Raw genomic sequence first — 19,762 nt, forward strand, 5'->3', positions numbered from 1 at the left:
AAAATGCCCTCGATGAAGGAAACTAACGCACATGTTACGCTGGCTTGACCAACATGATATATTACTGGTACGCTTATGTAGCTTATTAATGTCGCAGTGGAGCGCCGTCTCAAGTGCCATGGCGCTTGCTTGGCATCTTACCTGTGAGCATGAAGCAAACCTTAGCGTCGCATACGATGTCAGATAAGTGTTTGCAGTCCTGAAAAGGATTTTACCAATGCATGATTCCTATAGAAGAGCTTATGTGACATCGTCGAGTTCAATTGCAACTGCTCAAGACTGACCTTTAAGGATGCAAGGCTAAATCAGCCGCAGCAACGTGGCTTCCGCGTCCAGTCCTTTCCAGCAATACGCAATATGACTCATGAGGAAAAAGGAAGAAAACTGAACATACGATAGGGTTTGCTGCGGCGCAGATCGAGAAGGCCAAATTGAAGAAGAAGGGGTCGGAGGAAGGAAGAGAGTGAGATGGAAGGACGGGAGGAAAGCACGAGGCCACAACGGAGCGCTCATGCATTGATAATAGTTTCCTTACATCACCCTTGGGACTTTTAGAAAGGAAATGGTTCTTTAAAGAGCACTGTACAGGAGGATGATTGCAGACGGCAACAAGGATGATATTAGAGGGGAGGAAAAGAATGAAAAGGAAAACACAGGTAATGAGGGTAAGCGTCCTACCTACCTTTTCTTTAGAGCACATCTCCTCACGTTGCAATATTCTGCACGCATGCTGAGTCTGAACCCTCTTCAACAATTTGCTCCCCTTACAGGCTTCTTGTAATCTTTACCCTGACTTTCATATATACACTCATACTACACTTTCAAGCGCAAGTCTGACAAGTCCAGTCGCTGACCTGATGTCATGGCATCTACCATAAATGCAATAATGAAGACCAGAATAGTATCACTACCTCGCCTAGTAAGGGAAGGCTTCAATGTCAAAAGAATGACATTCCTCCCTGGGTCGCGTCGAAGCTGCAGAAAATCACGCATACCTTAGTGGAATCGTATTGTGATTGCCGAGGACACAACAAATCGATGCATACAGACTGAAAACCAGTGGCATCTCTGAGTGCATAAAGTCACTTCATACAGTCAGCAGCATGAGCCATCTCGGGATGGGGCGGCTACGGTCTGTATCCTCTTCCCGTGAAAGGGTGATGGCAGCGCCCATCTTGATGCTATCTTTACTTGATCCTGTGTGGTCCCAATTCCGACGGATCCCGAAAAATCGGGACATTCCATCAGTAACTAACCGATGGCTTCAAAACCGAAGCAAGTCGACATTCTCGGCTTCGCTGATCGGCGTATTATGACCGAGGGCCTTCCTGAAATCTTTGGATAGGCGCTCTACGTCGCCTTTGACGCTTGTTTGATTGCTGTGATTGGGCCCGCAAAGCTCCAACAGGCTTGGTGCTACTTTCCACAGCCCCTTAAATAGCCCCACTGCGTCTCAAGTGGCATCTACCGCAGGCCGTGTGAGGGGCGCACAAACTCTGCTGCCAGTCTTTTACCCACGACAAAGTGCCTGAATCAGGTCTGCGAAGCTTTGTCCAGGATATTGACTCGGATTTTCCAGGACAGTACCGAGCGGAGTTTCCACTGAACTCGCCATCTAGAACCCTGTTGCAGCGCAATTACTCGTCCGTCAATTGCTCCACTGGCATGTGTCGAGAACGGCCAAGGCTAATCTCCATCTTTCCGTAAATGCCCCAAATCTTCTCCGGCCAATCGTCGAAGGCTTCAGAGGGCCTTTTCCCCTATTTGTCGTCTCCTGCGTACTCCGGACGCGGAGGCACGACTCGGTGCCATGTCGTCGACCACCTTCAACACATCCGTTCCCCCTCCTCGCAGGGCTGCTCGGAGCCACTCCTCAGCCTGCACGTGCTCAAGAAAAGCGAGGCTGTCATCCACGACTCTCAACATGTCTTGGATCGTGGATGATGGGTATTGACGGCATATATCTTTAATATTGGAGACCACTAAACGAATCCCAAGGCATGCATTCAGCGGACTTTGTTCAGCCATGGACCTCATTGGAGCACATACCGTGGCATCCATGCATTTCCAGGTCTATGAAGGAAATGGCAATAAGCATACTTCACGTTAGAAGAACGTAATTTGCGGGGCCATCGGCCCCGTGAGCGCGGAAATCAAATTCACCACACCACACTCGTCCTCGCTGGGCTTCGCCTGCCTCGCCTTCGATCATGATACTAGCCATGCCGATCCCGTTCTTGCGCACGATCTCAGGCCCTGCTAACACCACGCGCACGGCGCATCATTAAAATGGTGTCATACCCATCTGTTACTCGCTTGTCCACTCTTTTGCGCGTCGGAGGGAGCACAGGCGTTCTTCATCATGCGTCTCTCGTTCAGCTTTTTCTTGGCCGTCGCGGCGACCACCCAGGCTTTTGTCCCTGGTCCCGTCCGCCTCCCTTCAAGAGGCGCGTCTCTTATGGCCCCAGAAGTCGGGCGTACAGCTGGCTGGAGCCGCCTCATGGCCATGAAAGATGTCGGTGTAGGGATAATCGGTGCCGGTCGCATTGGCATCGTGCACTTGGAAGCTCTAGCTGGCTGGTAAGACGGAAGATCGTGGAAAATGCATGAAGACAAGGACGGATTCAATTTGGCGGAGATAACATGAATGCAAGGGAAAGTTCTATGTTATTTCGATATTTATGGGAGTATCAATTCCAAGGCATGTCAGAGTGAGTCTTGAAGTCACGATTTTTCCTCTTACATTTGTATCCATCCTATCACACAGCCCCAGCGCCATCCCGGTTATCATCTCCAACCCCACTGTGGCGAAGGCTCAAGAGGCGGCCGTCAAATTCAATGCCAGGGAGTTCACAGATGACGCAATGAAGGTGAGGACAGGCAACTGAAGGGGAGCGGTGGTAAGGCTTTCGTGTGGGTATTGGTTGATGGACGCTTGCTTGCTCGGAAGCAGCAGCTCATCCGCGTCCGTGTTATCCCTGATGTCCCTTCCTGCAGGTGATCCAGCACCCAGACGTAGATGCTGTGTGGATCTGCTCTCCTTCTCAATATCATGCCGACCAGATCAAGGTGATGGGGAGGGTACCGGAGGTCGTGGTGGTCGGCGAGAAGGGAGCATGCAGGGGCAGCCGGCGGAGGGAGGGTGGATGGGAGAAGAGAGTGGGAGTGGCGAAAGGAGTCTGATTCGATGTCTTACTTGTCCATCGAGAACAGGCCTGTGCAGCGGCCGGCAAGCATGTTTTCTGCGAGAAGCCCATTGCGACGGGTATGTGTTGGAGGTGGCGCCCTCGCTTCTCGCCTCGTTTTCCTCCTCTGTCTAGTCCCATCGCCTCCCACCTTCCCAGCTCATCACTCCTTCCGCCCCCTTACCGCATCCATTGCTTATCTTTCAGGCCTTGCTGAGACGATCGAGGCCATCAATACCTGCCGCGAGGCGGGCGTCAAGCTCATGACAGCCCTTCAGCGCCGCTTCGACCCGAATTTCGCCCGAGTCAAGCGAGCCATTCTCGAAGGAGAAGTCGGTGGGTGTGGAGGGGGGAAGGCACGGGAGAATGTGAGGTTTGGCTCCCGACAAGACTGAGAAGACGGAGGTGGAGCGAAGCAAGGAGTCGCGGACGGGGCAAGGGCACCCGAGCTCGGGCATACTGGACAAGGCGCTTCCTCTCCCTTTCTCCATCCCTTGGAGCCGGGATTACCCATTTGCCCTCTTACCCGCCATTACTTTCTTTCCCCATGCCAGGTAACGTGGTCAGCGTGAAGCTCACGTCCCGCGACCCCTCTCCCCCGCCCTTCGAGTACGTCCGAGGCGGGGGTGGCATCTTCAAGGTACGAGGCGGCTTGTTCGAAAGGCCCGTCGACCGCCACTCCCGCAAGCCTTACCTGACGCCCCTCCTTCTCCACAGGACATGGCGGTGCACGACCTTGACATGTCTCGCTTCCTGATGGGCACCGAGCCCGAGTCCATCCTGGCGCTCGGCTCCTGCCACATCGACGAACGGATCGGCTCCCTCCCCGGCGCCGAAGCCTTCGACACGGGTGAGGGGCAGACCGTTCCCTCCCTCCCTCCCTCCCTCCCTCCCTCCCTCCCTCCTTCCTTCGACCCTTCCACGCATGGGTGGAAAGCAGCATTGGTGGTACTTGTTTGTGGCTGCAAGAGAGGAGTTTGAGCCCCTGCGAAGGACACTTACCTTGCCCTCCTTCCCGCCCTCCCTCCCTCCCCCAGCTGTGGTCATCGTCAAGTACCCGGGCGGCAAGACCGCCACCATTGACGTGTGTCGCCAGGCCCCGTACGGCTATGACCAGCGGGCGGAGGTGAGGAAAGGAGGGGAGGGCGGAAGGAAGGAAACAAAAAAGGGGAGTCATGGGGGGAGGCAAACGAATCCGAAAATAGCGTTTCTATTCCCTTTCATTCCTATTGCTTCCTCGAACTCTCGCATCCGCCCGTGTGTGGCATCGCCTTCATTATCCTTCCCTTCGTCCCTTTCCTTCCCCTTGCCTCCCTCCCTCCCTCTTTCCCTCCCTCCCTGCGCGCCAGGTTTTGGGCCTGAAGGGCATGATTGCCACCGACAACATGTACCCCAACACGGCACGCATCTTTACCAAGGTAGGAGCAGAGGGAGCAGGGACAGAGGCCGGAGCAACCTTCTCGAACGTCGGCAGACGTCCTGGAGCCGACCGTGCCTCACCCCCCCCTGCCCTTTGGTTTGCGATATCTTGTCTCTCCCCTGTCTTCTCCCCTCTTCCAGGACTCGACGCGTAACGCGGACTTGCCCTACGACTTTTTCATGTCCCGCTACAAGGACGCCTATCTGCAGGAGACTAAGGTCGGAGGGGGGGGAGAGGCGGGTATGGGGGAATGGAGAGTGGGGTAGGGAAGACCAAGGGGCGGATCGGAGGAGGGGCTTGGAGGAGGCGACGAAAATAGAGAGAGGCTGTTGGCGGGAGGTGACTCATCTCCCCTCTTTCATGACCCCTACCCCTCTCACCGCTCCTCGCTTGTCCCTGCCTCCAGGAATTCGTCAAGTGCCTCTCAGAGGACGGACCGGTCCCCTGCACAGGGGAGGACGGCCTCATCGCCCTGGTCATGGCTATCGGTATGGAGGGAGGGTGGGAGGGCGGGGGGAAGGACGGAAACGCATGAGGGAGGCACGTCTCTAGGCCCATGGACCCTTCCATCCTCCCCCCCTTTGCTGCCTCGTTTTTCATTCGCCTTCGTTTCCCCCTTTTCCTCTTCGAACAGCGGCGGAGAAATCGGCTCTTGAGGGCCGGTGGGTGGATTTCAAGGAGATTCCTATCAACGCCATCCATTGCGATCCCTCGGGGACACACTGCGAGCTGAACGAGATGGAGGTAGGCAAGAGGGCGGGAGGGAGGGCGGACGGCAAAGAGAGAGAGAAGAAGCGTTGGGTGGTTGGGGTCGTAAGTCTGCCGGGAGAAGAGTAGTTCCTCGGGCATGCGGGGCTGTCCTGGCCCCTGTGAGCCGACCGCCGTGGCCGTGCTCGCCGGAGAGTGGGTACCGATCTCGGGGACGCAGACCTTCCGCGCCTAGGTCCCGCCTTTTTCCTCGCAGGCTCCCTCTCCTCTGCCGTCCCGCCCGTGCCGCAAGCCGCTCACCGGCTGGGCCGTCCCCTCCCTTCCCTCCTTCCCCTCCTTCCTTCTCCCCCCCTCCTCCTCGCTCCAGGCTTCTTCGATGAACGGAGGCCGGAAGCGGGAGGCGGTCAAAGGATGGATTAAGGACGCCGTGTCCTTCATTAAGAAGGAGACGGCCACAGGGGCCTGAAGAGAGAGGGAGGAGGAGGGTGAGCCGGAGGAAGAAGAGGAGGGCGAAGACGTCGCCACCCCTGTGAGCCCACGCTTCTGCTCTTTTCTTCCCGTACCTGACCGCGCCACCCCCCCTTCCTACCCCCGCCACAGGCACCGTCCCCGTCGTCGGGTTCCTGGCTCAAGGACGCGGTCTCTTTCATCAAAAAGGCCGACGAGGAGGCAGCGGCCGAGGACATCAAAGAAAAGGCCAAGGCGTTCTGAGCATGGGAGAGGGGATGGGGGACTGGGAGGGGCGGGTGGGTGAAGCCGGGAAGGAGGGGTATATAATGCGGCGGAAAGCCAAGGGCGAACTACTTTCTTGCTCAAATGTGTGTATGCGGAGTAGGGGAAGAGCGCCTCGGGCAGGGTGATAAGGGAGGACGACGGATTCTTCCATCCCCGTGGGTGCCGCTGGGTATTCAGTCACCCGATTACGTCTGAGACGTCTTACGGAGGTTCAAGCTCAGATAGCGTGTGTATGAGGGAGGGCGCCGAGGAACCGGGTTGGGACGGTCCCCATTGACCTTCTCACACGGCCGAGGAGGGAGCGCACTAGCACGAAACCAAACTAGTAACGAGAAAATACAAACATTGTCCTATGCAGTTGCTTCTTTCGCTTCCATGATCCTTTCTGTCGCTCTGGTTGCATGCCCCTTCCCCCTCAGATCTTCGAACCTGCCACGACAGTCCACTGTCGTACTTGCCACTCCTTGACCAGGCCCGCTTTCACATAGGCGTCTGCGGCAGCAAAATTCTCCGCCACACTTTTGTCGGTGAAAACGAGAACACCCATATCAACAGGATCGGCCAGCGCACCGCCTGAGAGATAGGTGTGGCGGCACCCCATGGTGGCGACGAGAGAGGGGCGTTGAGACAAGAGCGATCAAGCGAATGAGGGTTCATTCACACAATAATCGCGCTTTTACGGTCGGGAGTCAAATTTTTGCATGCATGCCTTCTCCTAATTGTGTTCATCTGCATATCAGCAACATGGCTAAACTCTCTCATCTCAGCGGCCTCGACCAGACAAACCCTCTACCTTCTCTTGTCCCCCACATCTCTCCCACCTTCGAATTCCCTCCTCACGTACCGAGGACCAAGCTCCCTTCCTTTGCTGCTTGAGTCAGGCCCGCCAAGTGTTCTGCACGGTGAGGCCCCCGTCTATCAAGAATATCATTCACATAGTGGTACTGCAAGAGCCAGAGTGTAGTAGGCGTGATAGCCTGCGCAGAGGACATCACTATCCGCAGTGAAGGGGAACGGGAGGGAGGTCAGTGGGCTTATTGAAGACACATACTTCTCATGCTCTGTCCTATGACCTAGATCCACGTCCACTGACATGCTGTCGCACCTCTTTTGTGTTGGAGCAAAGGCTGAGTTGGGAACCGCTGCGTTGCGTTCAGTTGGAAAGTACGTCTGATTGAAAAGCGGCAGGAGGCCCTGGAGGCAAGTATGCCTGGTACAGAATGCAACATGCACTTGCACCTGCGTGTAACTGTGCATTCGAAAGGCAGCCAATTTATTGATTGTATTCAATGACTGAAGTTTAACTTTTGTTACCTTTATGTCCGCAAGAAACAGAGCATAGGAGATCGCCGGCTCGCTCGAAATACTCGGGGAGCGAACATTCGTCTTCCCCTTGTTGTGCAACTTCTGCACTGTCTACGTCCACTCATTATGATTTTCGGCCAGGCACTTATATCTATGATTATGTGGTAGTTCAGTCATTGCCAGAGTATTTTATTTTTTGTTGCATTGGCTAGCCTGGCCTTGGTATCATCTTCAGGCCGACAACCTCCTGCCTACCTAACATCGATCCTTACAATTATACAGCCACTTTCATGCGAATATGCCTATGTGCTCCACTTGTCTCCGCAGACTGCTCCTCCTATTTCTTTTATTTCTTTTGGTATACCAGAACTACGTTCGTAACGTATCATGGGACGAGGCTCCAGATGAGGAGGGGGGGTTGAGAGCACTACAGACCTTGAAAGAGAGCCTGAATAAGTGGTACTCGTCATTGGTCATCATCAAGAATCCATCTAGGAGGTACACATTCTCCGCCTTCTTGAATGAAGAAGGGGGTGAGGGGGAAGTGCAAGATAAAGATGCCTCTGGCGAAAAAGGCGGAGTTATTTTAAGGGGAGAAGGACCTAAACACTATCCGTCGCGTTGGCACTTACGCAGCCAAAATCATGCGCACCTGGCTGTGTTGAGGTACCAACATTACACACGGAAGCTACAACTTTTGGAGGAGGGAGCCTTAAAACCTTTAAAGACGGCGAATTTTACTGGGGCAGGCCTTCGGAGAGCACCCCCATATCAAGGGTACACAAATTGTTTCTTCACTCAGCAATGTGCCAATATCACGACAAATTATGGCAACGTTGCCCGATGCAAGAATATCCGGGTCTGTGAAGTGTGTAGACAGGACGGTCCAGAGGTTGTGTGCGGATTTTTCGTGGTAACTGGTAATCCGGGGAAATTGACGGCTCGGACACCTTTTACCACGAATCCGTTGGTGGAATAGCCTCTAGGACTAAGTAGCCATCGGTCTTTGTCAAGATGTTCTGCGTGGAAGAGAAAGTGAGGCTACATTGGCAATCAAGACATGTAAATAAGTGTAAAAATCAACATATTGTGCATCCAGGCTACGACGCTTTCTCCAAATCCTTGTAAAGCGGCGATCCATACATCCATTGTCTGCGTCTTCTGTTCAACTGTGCTCATGTGCATTCTTTGCTTGCTTTTCGCTCACGTCCCACGACCAGTTTGCATGCTTGATTTCATATTCACCGACTTGTTGGCACGTGCGTGCCCCGCGTCTATACCTCTCAGTTCCCTTCCACCTCCTCAGGCCCATAACCCCTTCCTTGTTCATCAACGTCGTCTTCCGGCTGCACATCGAACTGGTCCAGATCCAGCGTCAGCGTGCGAGAGCCATTGGAGGCCTTGTCTCTGCAAGAGGGGGTGAGGGACGGGGAATCAGGGATAGAGGGCGCAAGATCAACCCACAGCTTTAGGAGCACGATTCAAAAAAATCTTTGGAAAGTTTGTCCCATCACAGCCCCGTCATGCACACACATCTCACACATGCCCCAGACCTAAATTATCCCGCAGGCCATTTACTCATCCCTCCTCCCTCCTTTCCCCTATCCACCCTTACCGGCAGACGCCCACGAGCGCAGTGGCGTTTTCGTAGAACATGTCCTTGAGGGAGATCACCAGGCACTGGAATTCTCCCGATCGCTGTCTGCGAGTGAGGAGAGAGAGAGAGAGGTGAGGGAGGGCAAGGGAAGGGAGAGGTAAGGGAGGAAACCCATATGGCGCTTGAGGTCCGCTATCAAATACGCCAAGGCAGGACATATCCCACGCACGGTCCTCCCCGTTCGTACTTGATGTAATGGCAGACTTTGCGGACGTTCACGTTGTCGAGGGCGGCATCCACCTCGTCCAGCACGAAAAAGGGGGCTGAGCTCGGCGAAGAAAGACGAAATGGGAGGAAATCGGGAGAGAATTTGCTTATTAGCATGATGTTGATGTGTCCCTGTTCATTTTTTGTACATTTACATCTATGCACATGTAAAATTTCCAAGAAGTCACTCCTTTTTTTTCCTGCACCGACCTGGTCTGTAGGAGTGGATGGCGAAAAGTAAGGCCAGGGCAGCGACTGTTTTTTCTCCGCCCGAAAGCTGTTCCATGTCTCGGAAGCTGCATAGGAAAGGGAGGACAACAGGCAAAAGGAAGACGAATGAGAGGTGTGCAAAAAGCTGGAGGACATCTGGGACGAGAAGGTCGAAGCATGAATGCTTGAATGGAGCCTACCGCTTCATGGGGGGCATGGCGTTGTAAGCGACGCCTCCGAGGTAGGGCTCGTCTGAGTCGTCTAGTGAGAGGTAGGCCTAAGAGGCGAGTGAGAAGGGAAAGACAAGGAGTCAGCGCGGTAGCTGTGGGACGGAAGAGAAGAATTATAGTGTGCAATCTCGCGGGCTCAACAGAGAAGCTGCGAACGGGAGAGAGGGCAGACAGGACGCTCTACCTGTCCTCCGAGCGGGTGCTTGCTGCTTTTCGTCAAGTCCTTGTAGATACTGGTCAGGGCATCCGAGACGTGCCCGAAGCAGTCCATGAACTTTTCCTGAGGAACAGTGAAAGAATGGGAGGAAAGGATCGAGGAAGAAGAAATGATTGGTAGGCGAAGGAGGAGCCAGGATCTGAGGGACGAGGTCGAAACCTACGTATCGGTCTTGTCGCAGGTGGGAATAGAGGGCATTGCTCTCCTGAGCCGCCTTTTTGGCCGCCTCGTACTCGTCGCCCGCCTGGAGGATGAAGGAAAAAGGCGCGGGACACGAGGGAAAAAGGGAAAGGCGATTTGGATCTAGAACTCACGGAGGGTGAGCCCAGGCTGTCGCCTTGGACAATTGATTTGCCTACCTCCTTCACCCGGCGGCTCATCTCCTCATATTTTTCCAGGGCCCGCATGTTCGGCTGCATCTTTTCTACCTCGCCTGCAAGCAGGTGAAACAAAAGCAAGTAAGAGGGCGGGGAGGATGTGAGAAATAAGAAGCTTCAAGGCTCGTAAAAACGAGGGCAGGGGTGACGATGGGCGACCGGCAGAGGAAAAATGCGCGACTTGGTGAAGGGCAGGATGTAGAACAGACAACTCATACGGCACATAAGACGAGAGGGAAATTTAACAATAGAATTACCCTTCTCCCTCAGGAGAATATAGACATGGAAAGAATGAGGGAAGCTCATAGGGCGACGTGGCAACCGAAAGGGATGAGGACGCACCTTGAAGATCGGCGATTCTATCATGGTAGCGCTTGCGGGTAGTCTCGAGCTCGTCACGGGCCTTGGCGACCTTCTCTTTTTTGGGAAGGGAGGAGAAGTCGATCTGAAAAATGCGAGGAGGGAGGGAGAGAGCAGAGGGTGAGAGACTTTTCTGTCACGAGGATCCATAATACCAGCCATCCACCGCTGAGTCGCCCAGTCGCCCCAAGTCATTGATTTTTACGACTCCGCCTCATCCACCTCTACGTCTCTTTGTTCCCCATTGTCTTCCTCATATATCTCACCCCCCCTCCCTCCCGCCTTGCCTTGTCCAGCTCCTTTCTATCCTTCCTGATCCTGGGAGCCTGACTTTGGGAGGGATGCGTGCTTGCCTCCCCACCGCCCGAGAAGGAGGAAGAGGCGGTTGAAGTCGACCCTCGCAGCTTCTTCATCTAACGAAGAGAGGATGGAGAACAATGTAAAGGAATGGGAAGGTCATAATCAGCAGTGCCGTAGGGAGGAAAAAGGGTATAAAGAGAGCGAGGGAGGTAAACAGGAATGTGAAGAGGAAGGGGAAAGAAGTATTGAGAGCTTCACCCGCTACCTACCCCGCTCCCTGCTTCGCTTTCAGTCTCCTCGCTTTCCTCCCCATCTTCCTCGCCATCCTCTCCCTCCTCCGTGTTATCAAGCATGGGAAGGTCAACCTAAACGGCCGCGTCAACAGGACCAAAATGGGGCGAGAGAGCATGAGTTGGCTGAGACAGTCGAATGCTCAAAGAGCCTCGATCGCTGGACACAAAGCTCGACTGAGCGTGGCACATCCACCTTCATCTATGGCCGTTTTGCGAGTGGTTTATCACGGAAGAGCTGGGAGGATGTTCGAACGAGCCATACAGCCGGCTTAAAAGGGGGGAGGAGCAAAGAGGGCGTGAACAAGGAAGAGAAGAAAGAAGGTACCTCGTCCACGCGCGCCTTCTGCAGGATGTCGTGTATGCGGGCCCGAATGCGCTCCAAGGCGCTTTCTTCGTGCGTGATCTTACTGGCGATCTCCGTCCGGGCAGCGACTAGGATAAGAACAGAGATTCGAGATGGGTAAAAAGGAGTTTAAAGAGGCAGTAATGCAAAGAGGAACCGAGATCTATAAAGCGCATGGGATGGAAAGAGGACGTTGGAAGGACACATACCAGAGGAGGTGCGCTTCTTCGTCAGTCCCCGGACAAGTTTCTGTTTTTCCTCGTACAGGGACTGCAGAAGGATAAGATTGAGGAAATCGTGCACTGTCATAAAGCGCACCTGATTTTCCAATTAAATCCCTGCTCTGTCCCAGAGGTCGCAACTCCTTACCTTCGCTTCAGCCAACGTGGCCTCCGCTTCCTGCATCGCTTCCTTGAGACCCTCCTCCTTCTTGTGCAAAGACGCCAGACTATCCTCGCCTGCGATTCGAAGAGACATAGGGACATATGAGGAAAAGGTGCCAACGTATACGACGCGAGGGTTGAGACCTTCGAATGCCATATAAGAGGCTTGCGTTTTGTAGGGTGAAGCCGAGGTGGCACACGCCGAATGGAGAAGGCATGCGAGGAAGCAGGGAAAAATACGGAACACAAGGTACACGCGGTGGGCCCCGCTTCGAGCATCGAACAGTATTCCAATGCAAGAACATCAAAAGCAACGGTGAGAGGGCGTCCGAAAGAGGGGGGGGAGGGAAGGAAGGGAAGATCGCAAGGAGCAGTGACTCTCACCAGTCCTAATTTCAGCCTTGAGCGCCTTGACCTTTTCGATGGCCTTCCTTAGAGGTTCCTCGAAGTCTCGCCCTGTAACAGAGGAGATGTATGATCAGGAAAGAGAGTATAAGCTCGCACTCTGAAGCCATTCTGATTCTGGCATGGCGTCCTGAACCCCGCAGAAAGAAAGGAGGGAGGAAAGAGGCAGACGGCGAAAGCGAAGGACCCGTAACCTACCTTCTTCGTAATCGAGCTGAGCGCGGAGCTTGTCCCTGTGGTCCCTCAGGGAAGCCAACTTTTCTTCCCACTCACGCATGGCCTTGAGCTCGCGCTCCTCGTACTGATGGGTATAGAATGGGTTCACAAAGAGAGATGCCAAGTGAATAACCCAATGGGGAGGGAGGAAGGCAAGGAGCGAGAGGACGCGAGTATGGCGCGAAAAGGAGAAAGCAATTCTCATCAGCACGTGTATCTCAGCGTACAAACCAACGAGAGAGGGAAGAAGGATGTCTCGTACCTCGCGGATGTTCTTCAAGGATAGGGCCTTGCAGAAAGCAGCGAAGATCTTGTCCTCCACGGCCTCCATACTTGTTCTCACCTAGGTACATGACAGGGGAGAAACGATGAGACGAAAACCGAAGAGGAAAAAGTGCCACCAAGAGTCAGTTCCGTAGTGATGCACGTTAAAGGGGGATTTGAACCCTTTATGCCTTCTCTCTCTTTCCTCCACAGAATCCTCCGACCCTCACCTCCTGCATTTCCTTCTGCCTCGTCGAGACTCTCGCGGAGAGCGCATCTTGAGCAGTTTGAACTTTGCCTGCAGCCTTCTCGGCCGCTTGGAGTTGGACTAATGAGAGGGAGAAAATTTAAGGAAGCGCAGGAGAGAGATGTGGGAAAGGAGTGTATGTGAGGGAAGCATTCGACGTTCCTCCGTGAAATGACAAACAGTGATAGATGGATAGCAGCAAACACGAGAAGGAGGAAAAATCAGGAGGCGTGAAAGAAGAGGAGACAAGTGGCGAAAAGCGGGCTTGCGGGGGAAAGAAAAGGAAGGAAATGAAGCAGTAGAATCGTTGTACCTGTCAATTCCTTGATCCGGCTTTGGCAAAAGGCGACGGCCTGGTCTGTAGTAGCCAGGCGCGAGCGCAATTGATTTAAGGCCGTGGATCTGGGTGGGGAGGAAGGGAGTGACGAAGGGAAGGAGAATGGGGATTAACAAGGAGCGGCAGTCGCATAATTTGGAGACCGCCTCAAGACTTAGCTTTTCCCCACCCCTTGGCGGCATACATCCTTCACTTACTTGTCTGCGAGCGCCTGCTTGCTACGGCCCCTGCTTATTTCCTTCGCCTCCGCCTCCAGCGCCTCCAGTTTTTCTTTTACCGTCCGCATGTCTTGCGCGTCCCATCTGGGTGCGTAGAGGAAAGAAAGAAGAAGGGTGGAGTAAGGCTTCGGGCATGAAGGAGACTGGGCCAGATGAGGAACCAGACACACAAACGACGCCGAGAAATCATGGGGCTGAGATCGCTAACATCGGCGAGGATGGCTCTACCCCATGGAGCACCCTCTTTTGTTCCCCTTCTCTGCCCCCTTTGTCTCGCTGGCCCTCCTTACCTCCCGGTCGTGCCCCCCCCTCCCTTCCTTCCCCCGCCTGCCTCCTCCACCTTCCCGCCCGTCATGGTCCCGTCCTTGGCGATGACCGACCCGGAGAGGGTCACCGCTTTCACCTTGAAGGACAAGAAAAGGGAGGGAAAGCCAGGGCCGGAGGGTGGGCGAAGATGAATGGACGTGCGTTAAATCATGTTCAAGTGGGGCGAGGACGGTACTCTCCAATTTGAACAGACAAGCCGTTCAGAACAACAGAAAGAGAAGGATAGAAAGGAAGGAAGACACAGTCGGAAAGGTCAACGACGCTTAATGGCAAAGGCGCTACAGCATTTGAGGGAGCAGGCATAGGGATGTGAGAGGGGTGGAGCTATACGGAGGGAAAGGAGAGTGGAAAGAGATTGGGAGGGGGGGGGGGGGGCGCGGCTGGCGCCTGTTCTTCACCTTCTCATTCTTCCGAAAGCAGAGATGCCGAGCGTCATCCAGCGAGTCGCAGATGACGGTATTGGGTCCCACTGCGTAAGCGACAGCAGGGCTGGGCACGGATATTGGGTGGGGAGGAGCCAGTGGGCATCAAGGATGGGAGCCAGGAGGGGAGGAGGGGGGCTAAGACACTCACCGGATCTCGTCTTCGCACTCGATGACATCCACAGCCAGGCGAAAGGCTTCGCCCAGGGCCCGATAGCGTTCATTGGGCGACTGGAGCAGCGAAGGAGTGAGGGAGGGCAAGGGCAAGGGCAAGGGCAAGGGTAAAGAGATCAGAGGGAGTCATCTTTTCAAAAAGCGAGCAGAGGAGCGACCGAGAAGGCGGGACCGAGACAAACAAGGAAGCATCCGGGTACCTTGTCTTTGATGCCCGACAGGGGGATGAAATCTGCGACACCGACACGTTGCTCCCTGTATGTGTCAGGAAAGGATCAGGAACGATGCCTCTATTAGTGTCGCTGGGTCTTCCTCCTCCTCCCTCTGACGACATCACGCACCGCAGATGCCGAATGCATTCGGAGGCTGTCTGTTTTGTATCCGTGACGATGGCATCCATCAACCGCCCGCCTGCTACTGCCACGGCTTGGTTGAATTTACGAGATGAGGGGCTAGGGGAAGGAGGGAACCAGGCAGGGTGGCGCGAGTAGTGGGAGGAAGGTTGAAAAGTTGAGTGAGAAGTTTTGGTGGAATTGGCTGGATGCGGGAGTTTTGGTGGAATTGGCTGGATGCGGGAGTACCTACCGACACAGGTCGACCAGGCGGCCCTTTACGCCCGGGTACATGTCTTTCATAATCTCTGTCCAGGCGTAGGGGAGGCGACGAAAGGAAGATGTGGTCATTGGAAACGCACAAAATGAGCCGATCGCTTGATCTCTTTCGCAGCATACTTATCATCCGACATACCCTTCGTTCCCTCTGCGAGAAACCTTTGTCTTTCCTCCGCTGACTCATCCTCCCCCCTTCTTACCCAACGCGGCCGCCATCTTCTCCTCATGTTGAGATTGCTTTCGCTCCTGCCGGTAAGCCCGTTGCTGATCCTCTAACCCCTTCATCTCCGCCCGCACCTACGCCAAGGGGGCAAGGCGATTGGCAAGACGGCCACGGATGCGAGAGGGATGAGGATTGCGGCACGCATGAAAGGTGGCTTTTAGACGTGCACAGCGACAGTGCTCATCGATTTTTCATCACGTGCAGCGATATTGCATATCGATTTTTCATCTCGTGCAGCGACATTCATCATCGATTTTCATCTCGTACAGCGACATGGTTTCATCTCGTACAGCGACATCGCTCATCGAATTTTCATCACCCTGCCTTATTCGTTCCTTCCTCCCCTTCGCTCCTCACCCCCTCTTTCCCTCCATCTCACCTCCACAAGTCGCTCCTCCGCCTCTCGGCCCTCCTGCTCCATACGCGCGATGTCTTTCTCGAGTTGCTGCGGGGGGTAAGGATCCTCCGTGAGAAAGGCAGCGGCGATGACACTGAAAGGGACGAGGAGCGCGTCGAATGCAGATGGAGAAAAGGAGAAAAGGCAGGCAGGGAGGGAGAGAGGGAAAGAGAGAAAGAGGGAGAGAGGGAGGGAGGGAGGCCCGCACCATCTCAACGAAGCAACAAGAATGACATTAACGGGCAAGAACAAGAGAAGCGTGGCAAGAAAAGGGAAGTAGAGGGGAGGATCCGAGAAAGAGGGTGAGGGCGGATTAACAAAAGACAAACCTCGCTCTCCTTGGCCCTCTTCTGCAAGTCAGCGCTCAACTGCTGGGTCTTGGCGCTCTGCTGCTCGATGTCGCGGGCTGCTGATTCCTGAGAGAGCAACCACAGGGACAAGAGCATTGGGCGGTCAAAGGGAGGGACGGGGGTTACAGAGAGAAGGCGGCGACTGAAAGGAGAAGGGGGGGAGGAAGTCTCACCTTGGTCGCGAGATGGAGGGAGAGTTCTCTCTCTTGGACAGCGGCTTCGGTCTGCGAGATGGAGACCCAGCCAGGAGGAACAGGGGAAAAGACAAGCAAGAAGGAACGGTAAGGGCCAGGGAAGAAAAGAGGAAAAGAGGAAGGCGGGAAGGAAGGGCGTTCCCACCTTGTCTGCCTCCTGCTGTCGGACCAACGCCTGCAGACGCGCCTTCCCCTCCTGGCACTGCGCCGACACCTGCTGCTTGAGCTTGTTGTACTCTTGGAGCTACGGGTGAGATCATGGGCAGTACGTTTGGTCGCAAGGAAGATGAAGGAAGAGAGAGGAAGCAAGCCAGACGTGAGCAATGCGACACAACGCCGTGACGGTGCCTCATGCCGTTCCCACCCTCTCTCCCCCCACCTTGGCCTCAGAGAGTGTGACCCCGCTCGCCCGCATCTCCTCCATCGCCTCCGCTTGCTTGATCTGGAGCTCCTGCTCCGTGGCTTCCAGCTTGGCGATGTCCTGCGGGCGTGGGGAGGACCGTTATGGGGGGGTACCTTGCTCCATCACAACATGGACGGATGCCAGCTACTGAGACTTGTCTCCAGTCTTTCCTCTCTTTGCACGCCCCTCCCTTCTCCCAATCTCTCATGCCACACCCTCTTGAACGCTAGCCTTGTTTCCCTGGATACTTCCTCGTGTCCGCCGGTACCGAATCTCTCTCCGCTCCCCCACCCCCTCTCACCTCCGCCAGTCCCTTCTTTCTTTCCTTCTGCTGCAGCAAGTCTTCGCGCATGCTCATACCCGCCTCCTTCTCCGCCTTGAGCTTTTCTTGCCGGGCCTGCGGGAGAAGGGAAAAGTAGAGACGCATCAATCCGTGGCTCGTGAGGAAGGAAACGAGGGGGGAAGGGAGGAAAGGCGTACCTTGAGCCCTTGTTCTTCCTTGATTTTCCCCGGGGCTAAAGCCTCCAGCCGCTCCCGTCGCTTGGCCTGCTCCTTTTCGGCCTTGCCCACGTCCCTCTGCAGGACTGCCGCCTCCGCTTTCTCTGCCTGGATGGTGCTTTCCAGGGACTGGAGGATAAAGGGAGGGTTAGCGATACGCAGGTCAGGAGAAGCGAGAGGGTTCGAGATGAATGCGGGAGGGACGCACCTGCTCCTGCTCCAGGGCCTGGGAGAATTCGGAGCGGACGACGGAGAGCTTGGCCTCGTTCTGATCGAGCTCCCGCTTGACGTGGTAGAGCCGGTGCAGGTACGCTGGCAGGAGAGGAGGAAGGGGCGGGCAGAGGGGGGGAGGGAGGAAGGGGGAGAGCGAATGGGAGGGAGGTGGGGCCGACGGACGCGCGCGGCAAAGAAGCAGTCTACCGTACCTTCGGTAGTCAACGCACTGAGCTCCGATTTCTTGGCTGCATAACGCTCTGCTTCCTCCTTCTGCTCTTTCACCTGGGGAGTGGGGGGACGGAGGGCGGGAGGGAGGGACAGATAAGATGAGAGGCACGCGGGCGGGGACAGAAATAAAAGAAAAGTATCCAAGATAGCCACTCGAGACAAAATGTTTGGACGGCTCTCAGGAGGTGCTGGAGACGGGAGGGAAGGAGGGAAAGAGGGAGGGTACCTGCTTGCGCTCCGCGGCTTGGCTCTTCTTCTTCTGGTACGCGAAGATCACGTTCTCGTCTGCCTCCTCCTTGGCCCGCCGGGCCTCTTCGTAGGACGCCTTCAGGTCCTCGGAGCCAGAGATCTGCGGGCACCAGGGAGGGTGGGAGGGAAGGAGGGGGGGTCGGCAGGGGTGAGACACGGCAGGCGGCGGAGGTCTTGATGGAACGGGAGGGAGGCCGGCGATCCGCACACGGGGGAAACGGGACGGGGAACAGGAAGGGGGAAGAGCGGGGCAACGCAGGCAGGGGAGAGAAAGCCGCGGGGGGCGTTCCCACCTGTTCGAAGAGGGCGGTCAGGTCCTTGGGCGCTTTTTGAGCAATGCTCTCCACGTCCCCTTGGAAGACAAGGAAATTCCGGGCTTTGACGAGCACGCCGATCGACTTGAGGGTGCTCTCGTAGGCCTTGAAGGAGGACAAGGGGGGACGAGGGCGTGGGTGGGAGGAATGGAGGGAGGGGGGGGAGGGAGGGGGGGAGGGAAGGGGGAGGGGAGGTACACGAACCTCGCCCGTGACCTCCTTCTCGTTAATTCGGTAGGAGCCCACTCCGGTGGGGGAGATTGTCCGCTTAAAGGAGAGAGAAGCGCCTGTTTCATAGCCAGGCACGGTCTCATCCTACGAGTAAAGGGGAAGGTAGGAGGGAGACGTAGGCGGGGATGGTGGAAGGAGGGAAGGAGAGGAGAATGAAGGCAGGATGAAGACCTCAAATTGCATAGGTCCCATGCTTCTCAATCAGCCAGTCAGGCTGACTTACGCGCAGCGGCCCACCCTCGACCCCCTCATACCTTCCTCTCTCCCACCCTTCCTCCCTCCCTCCTCCCTCCCTCCATGGTACCCACCTCGTCCATCTGGTAGATCAACTCCACAAAGGCCCGACGACTGGCACTGCCCTGCAAGTCGTCCGCGCGGAAGATGAGCTCCTTCATCTGGCTGGATCGCAGTTGTCTGGGGGAATAGGCGGGGAGCCAAGAGAGGGTGAGGAGGAGGAGGGGAAGGGGGGACGGGGGGAGGGGAGCGGCCACGTGAGAGGTCCCTCCACAATGGGCGACCATTCCTCCCTGCATGTCCCGATTCCATTTCAGTCTATCGACATACCGGCTCTGCACGCCGAGGACGAAGGAGATGGCGTCCATCAGGTTGGACTTTCCGCTGCCGTTGGGGCCAATGATGGCGGTGAAGTCTCGGAAGGGACCAATCACCTGACTCAGCGGGCGGTAATGGACGGTATGCAAGCAAGAGGTTGGCAAAAATGGAAGAGCCTATTTTATGTCATGGTCTATGCCACTCCTGCGCCTTCGCAAGCCAGCTTTCTGCCCTCCCCTTCCATCGCCTCGCCCGATGGCTCACCTGCGTCCCCGGATAACTTTTGAAGTTCTCCAGCGTCACTCTCTCAAGCCTCCCCATCCTCGAAATGCTCTCTCTTCTGTGAAGAAAAGTGGGATGGAAGAGGAAAGGGGCGACGATTCACGCCTGTGCTCGAGAGGGAAAAGGAGTAACATGGGAGGGAAGCAGGGAGGTAAGAGGTAGGCACAAGAAAACGGAAATTGAAGCCTTTCTTAGCGCTTTCGGAGAAAAAGAATGCACAGTCCGAAATATCTTGTCGTTGTCACTTCTTCCCGCTTGTATACATGCGCTTTTTCAATTAAATCACAACAAAGCACGTAAAGTTCGAGGATGGCGCGCAACAAGATGAAGGTAAGGCAAGCAAGTGAGTGTCGCTCTCTCTTTCGTCCGGACAAGGGGTCAAGACTAGCGTTTCACGCAAATATCTGAAGACTCCTCAAGTTTTTGACTCATTATAGCCTCGCGACAGGCTTGGCAACTAAAAAGGGGCAAGGG

The 19,762-nt window shown here is 55.3% G+C and overlaps 5 protein-coding genes across 5 annotated transcripts; 1 reads left to right on the forward strand and 4 right to left on the reverse strand.

Moving 5' to 3' along the window:
* The first annotated feature begins 2,346 nt into the window (after positions 1-2,346).
* Positions 2,347-5,797, forward strand: NGA_0391400 (oxidoreductase domain protein). The gene is made up of 13 exons (XM_005854939.1): positions 2,347-2,580; positions 2,768-2,870; positions 2,998-3,069; positions 3,214-3,265; positions 3,393-3,521; positions 3,740-3,825; positions 3,903-4,035; positions 4,223-4,311; positions 4,535-4,603; positions 4,746-4,823; positions 5,012-5,093; positions 5,240-5,349; positions 5,681-5,797. Exons 1-13 carry the CDS (start codon positions 2,363-2,365, stop codon positions 5,777-5,779), a joined length of 1,320 nt encoding a protein of 439 aa, XP_005855001.1. The 5' UTR covers positions 2,347-2,362; the 3' UTR covers positions 5,780-5,797.
* Positions 5,798-6,391: 594 nt separating this feature from the next.
* On the reverse strand, positions 6,392-7,143 carry NGA_0391901 (uncharacterized protein; the record flags this gene model as incomplete). The annotated part of the gene is made up of 3 exons (XM_005854944.1): positions 6,392-6,621; positions 6,893-7,042; positions 7,122-7,143. 3 exons carry the CDS (start codon positions 7,141-7,143, stop codon positions 6,464-6,466), a joined length of 330 nt encoding a protein of 109 aa, XP_005855006.1. The 3' UTR covers positions 6,392-6,463.
* Positions 7,144-8,582: 1,439 nt separating this feature from the next.
* SMC1 (regulator of chromosome condensation-like protein) lies at positions 8,583-13,685 on the reverse strand (the record flags this gene model as incomplete). The annotated part of the gene is made up of 19 exons (XM_005854942.1): positions 8,583-8,760; positions 8,969-9,055; positions 9,198-9,273; positions 9,428-9,513; positions 9,628-9,704; positions 9,842-9,937; positions 10,038-10,118; positions 10,234-10,307; positions 10,594-10,696; positions 11,181-11,276; positions 11,530-11,636; positions 11,757-11,817; positions 11,917-12,005; positions 12,315-12,386; positions 12,534-12,636; positions 12,814-12,894; positions 13,046-13,143; positions 13,376-13,464; positions 13,597-13,685. 19 exons carry the CDS (start codon positions 13,683-13,685, stop codon positions 8,637-8,639), a joined length of 1,689 nt encoding a protein of 562 aa, XP_005855004.1. The 3' UTR covers positions 8,583-8,636.
* A 691-nt stretch (positions 13,686-14,376) lies between these two features.
* NGA_0391810 (structural maintenance of chromosome-like protein) lies at positions 14,377-18,328 on the reverse strand (the record flags this gene model as incomplete). The annotated part of the gene is made up of 17 exons (XM_005854943.1): positions 14,377-14,413; positions 14,518-14,597; positions 14,741-14,795; positions 14,882-14,992; positions 15,126-15,180; positions 15,352-15,448; positions 15,754-15,819; positions 16,101-16,187; positions 16,295-16,345; positions 16,461-16,559; positions 16,695-16,796; positions 17,020-17,115; positions 17,199-17,345; positions 17,425-17,528; positions 17,642-17,714; positions 17,887-18,009; positions 18,203-18,328. Coding segments are annotated over 17 exons (1,509 nt in total), but the record flags the coding sequence as incomplete, so codon positions are not given.
* A 434-nt stretch (positions 18,329-18,762) lies between these two features.
* Positions 18,763-19,331, reverse strand: SMC1 (regulator of chromosome condensation-like protein; the record flags this gene model as incomplete). The annotated part of the gene is made up of 3 exons (XM_005854941.1): positions 19,271-19,331; positions 19,019-19,122; positions 18,763-18,868 (listed from the first exon to the last, which is right to left on the reverse strand). Coding segments are annotated over exons 1-3 (267 nt in total), but the record flags the coding sequence as incomplete, so codon positions are not given.
* Between the last annotated feature and the right edge of the window lie 431 nt (positions 19,332-19,762).

The sequence above is a fragment of the Nannochloropsis gaditana genome (genome assembly GCF_000240725.1).
Source record: "Nannochloropsis gaditana CCMP526 unplaced genomic scaffold scaffold342, whole genome shotgun sequence".
Taxonomy (NCBI): Eukaryota; class Eustigmatophyceae; order Eustigmatales; family Monodopsidaceae; genus Microchloropsis; species Microchloropsis gaditana.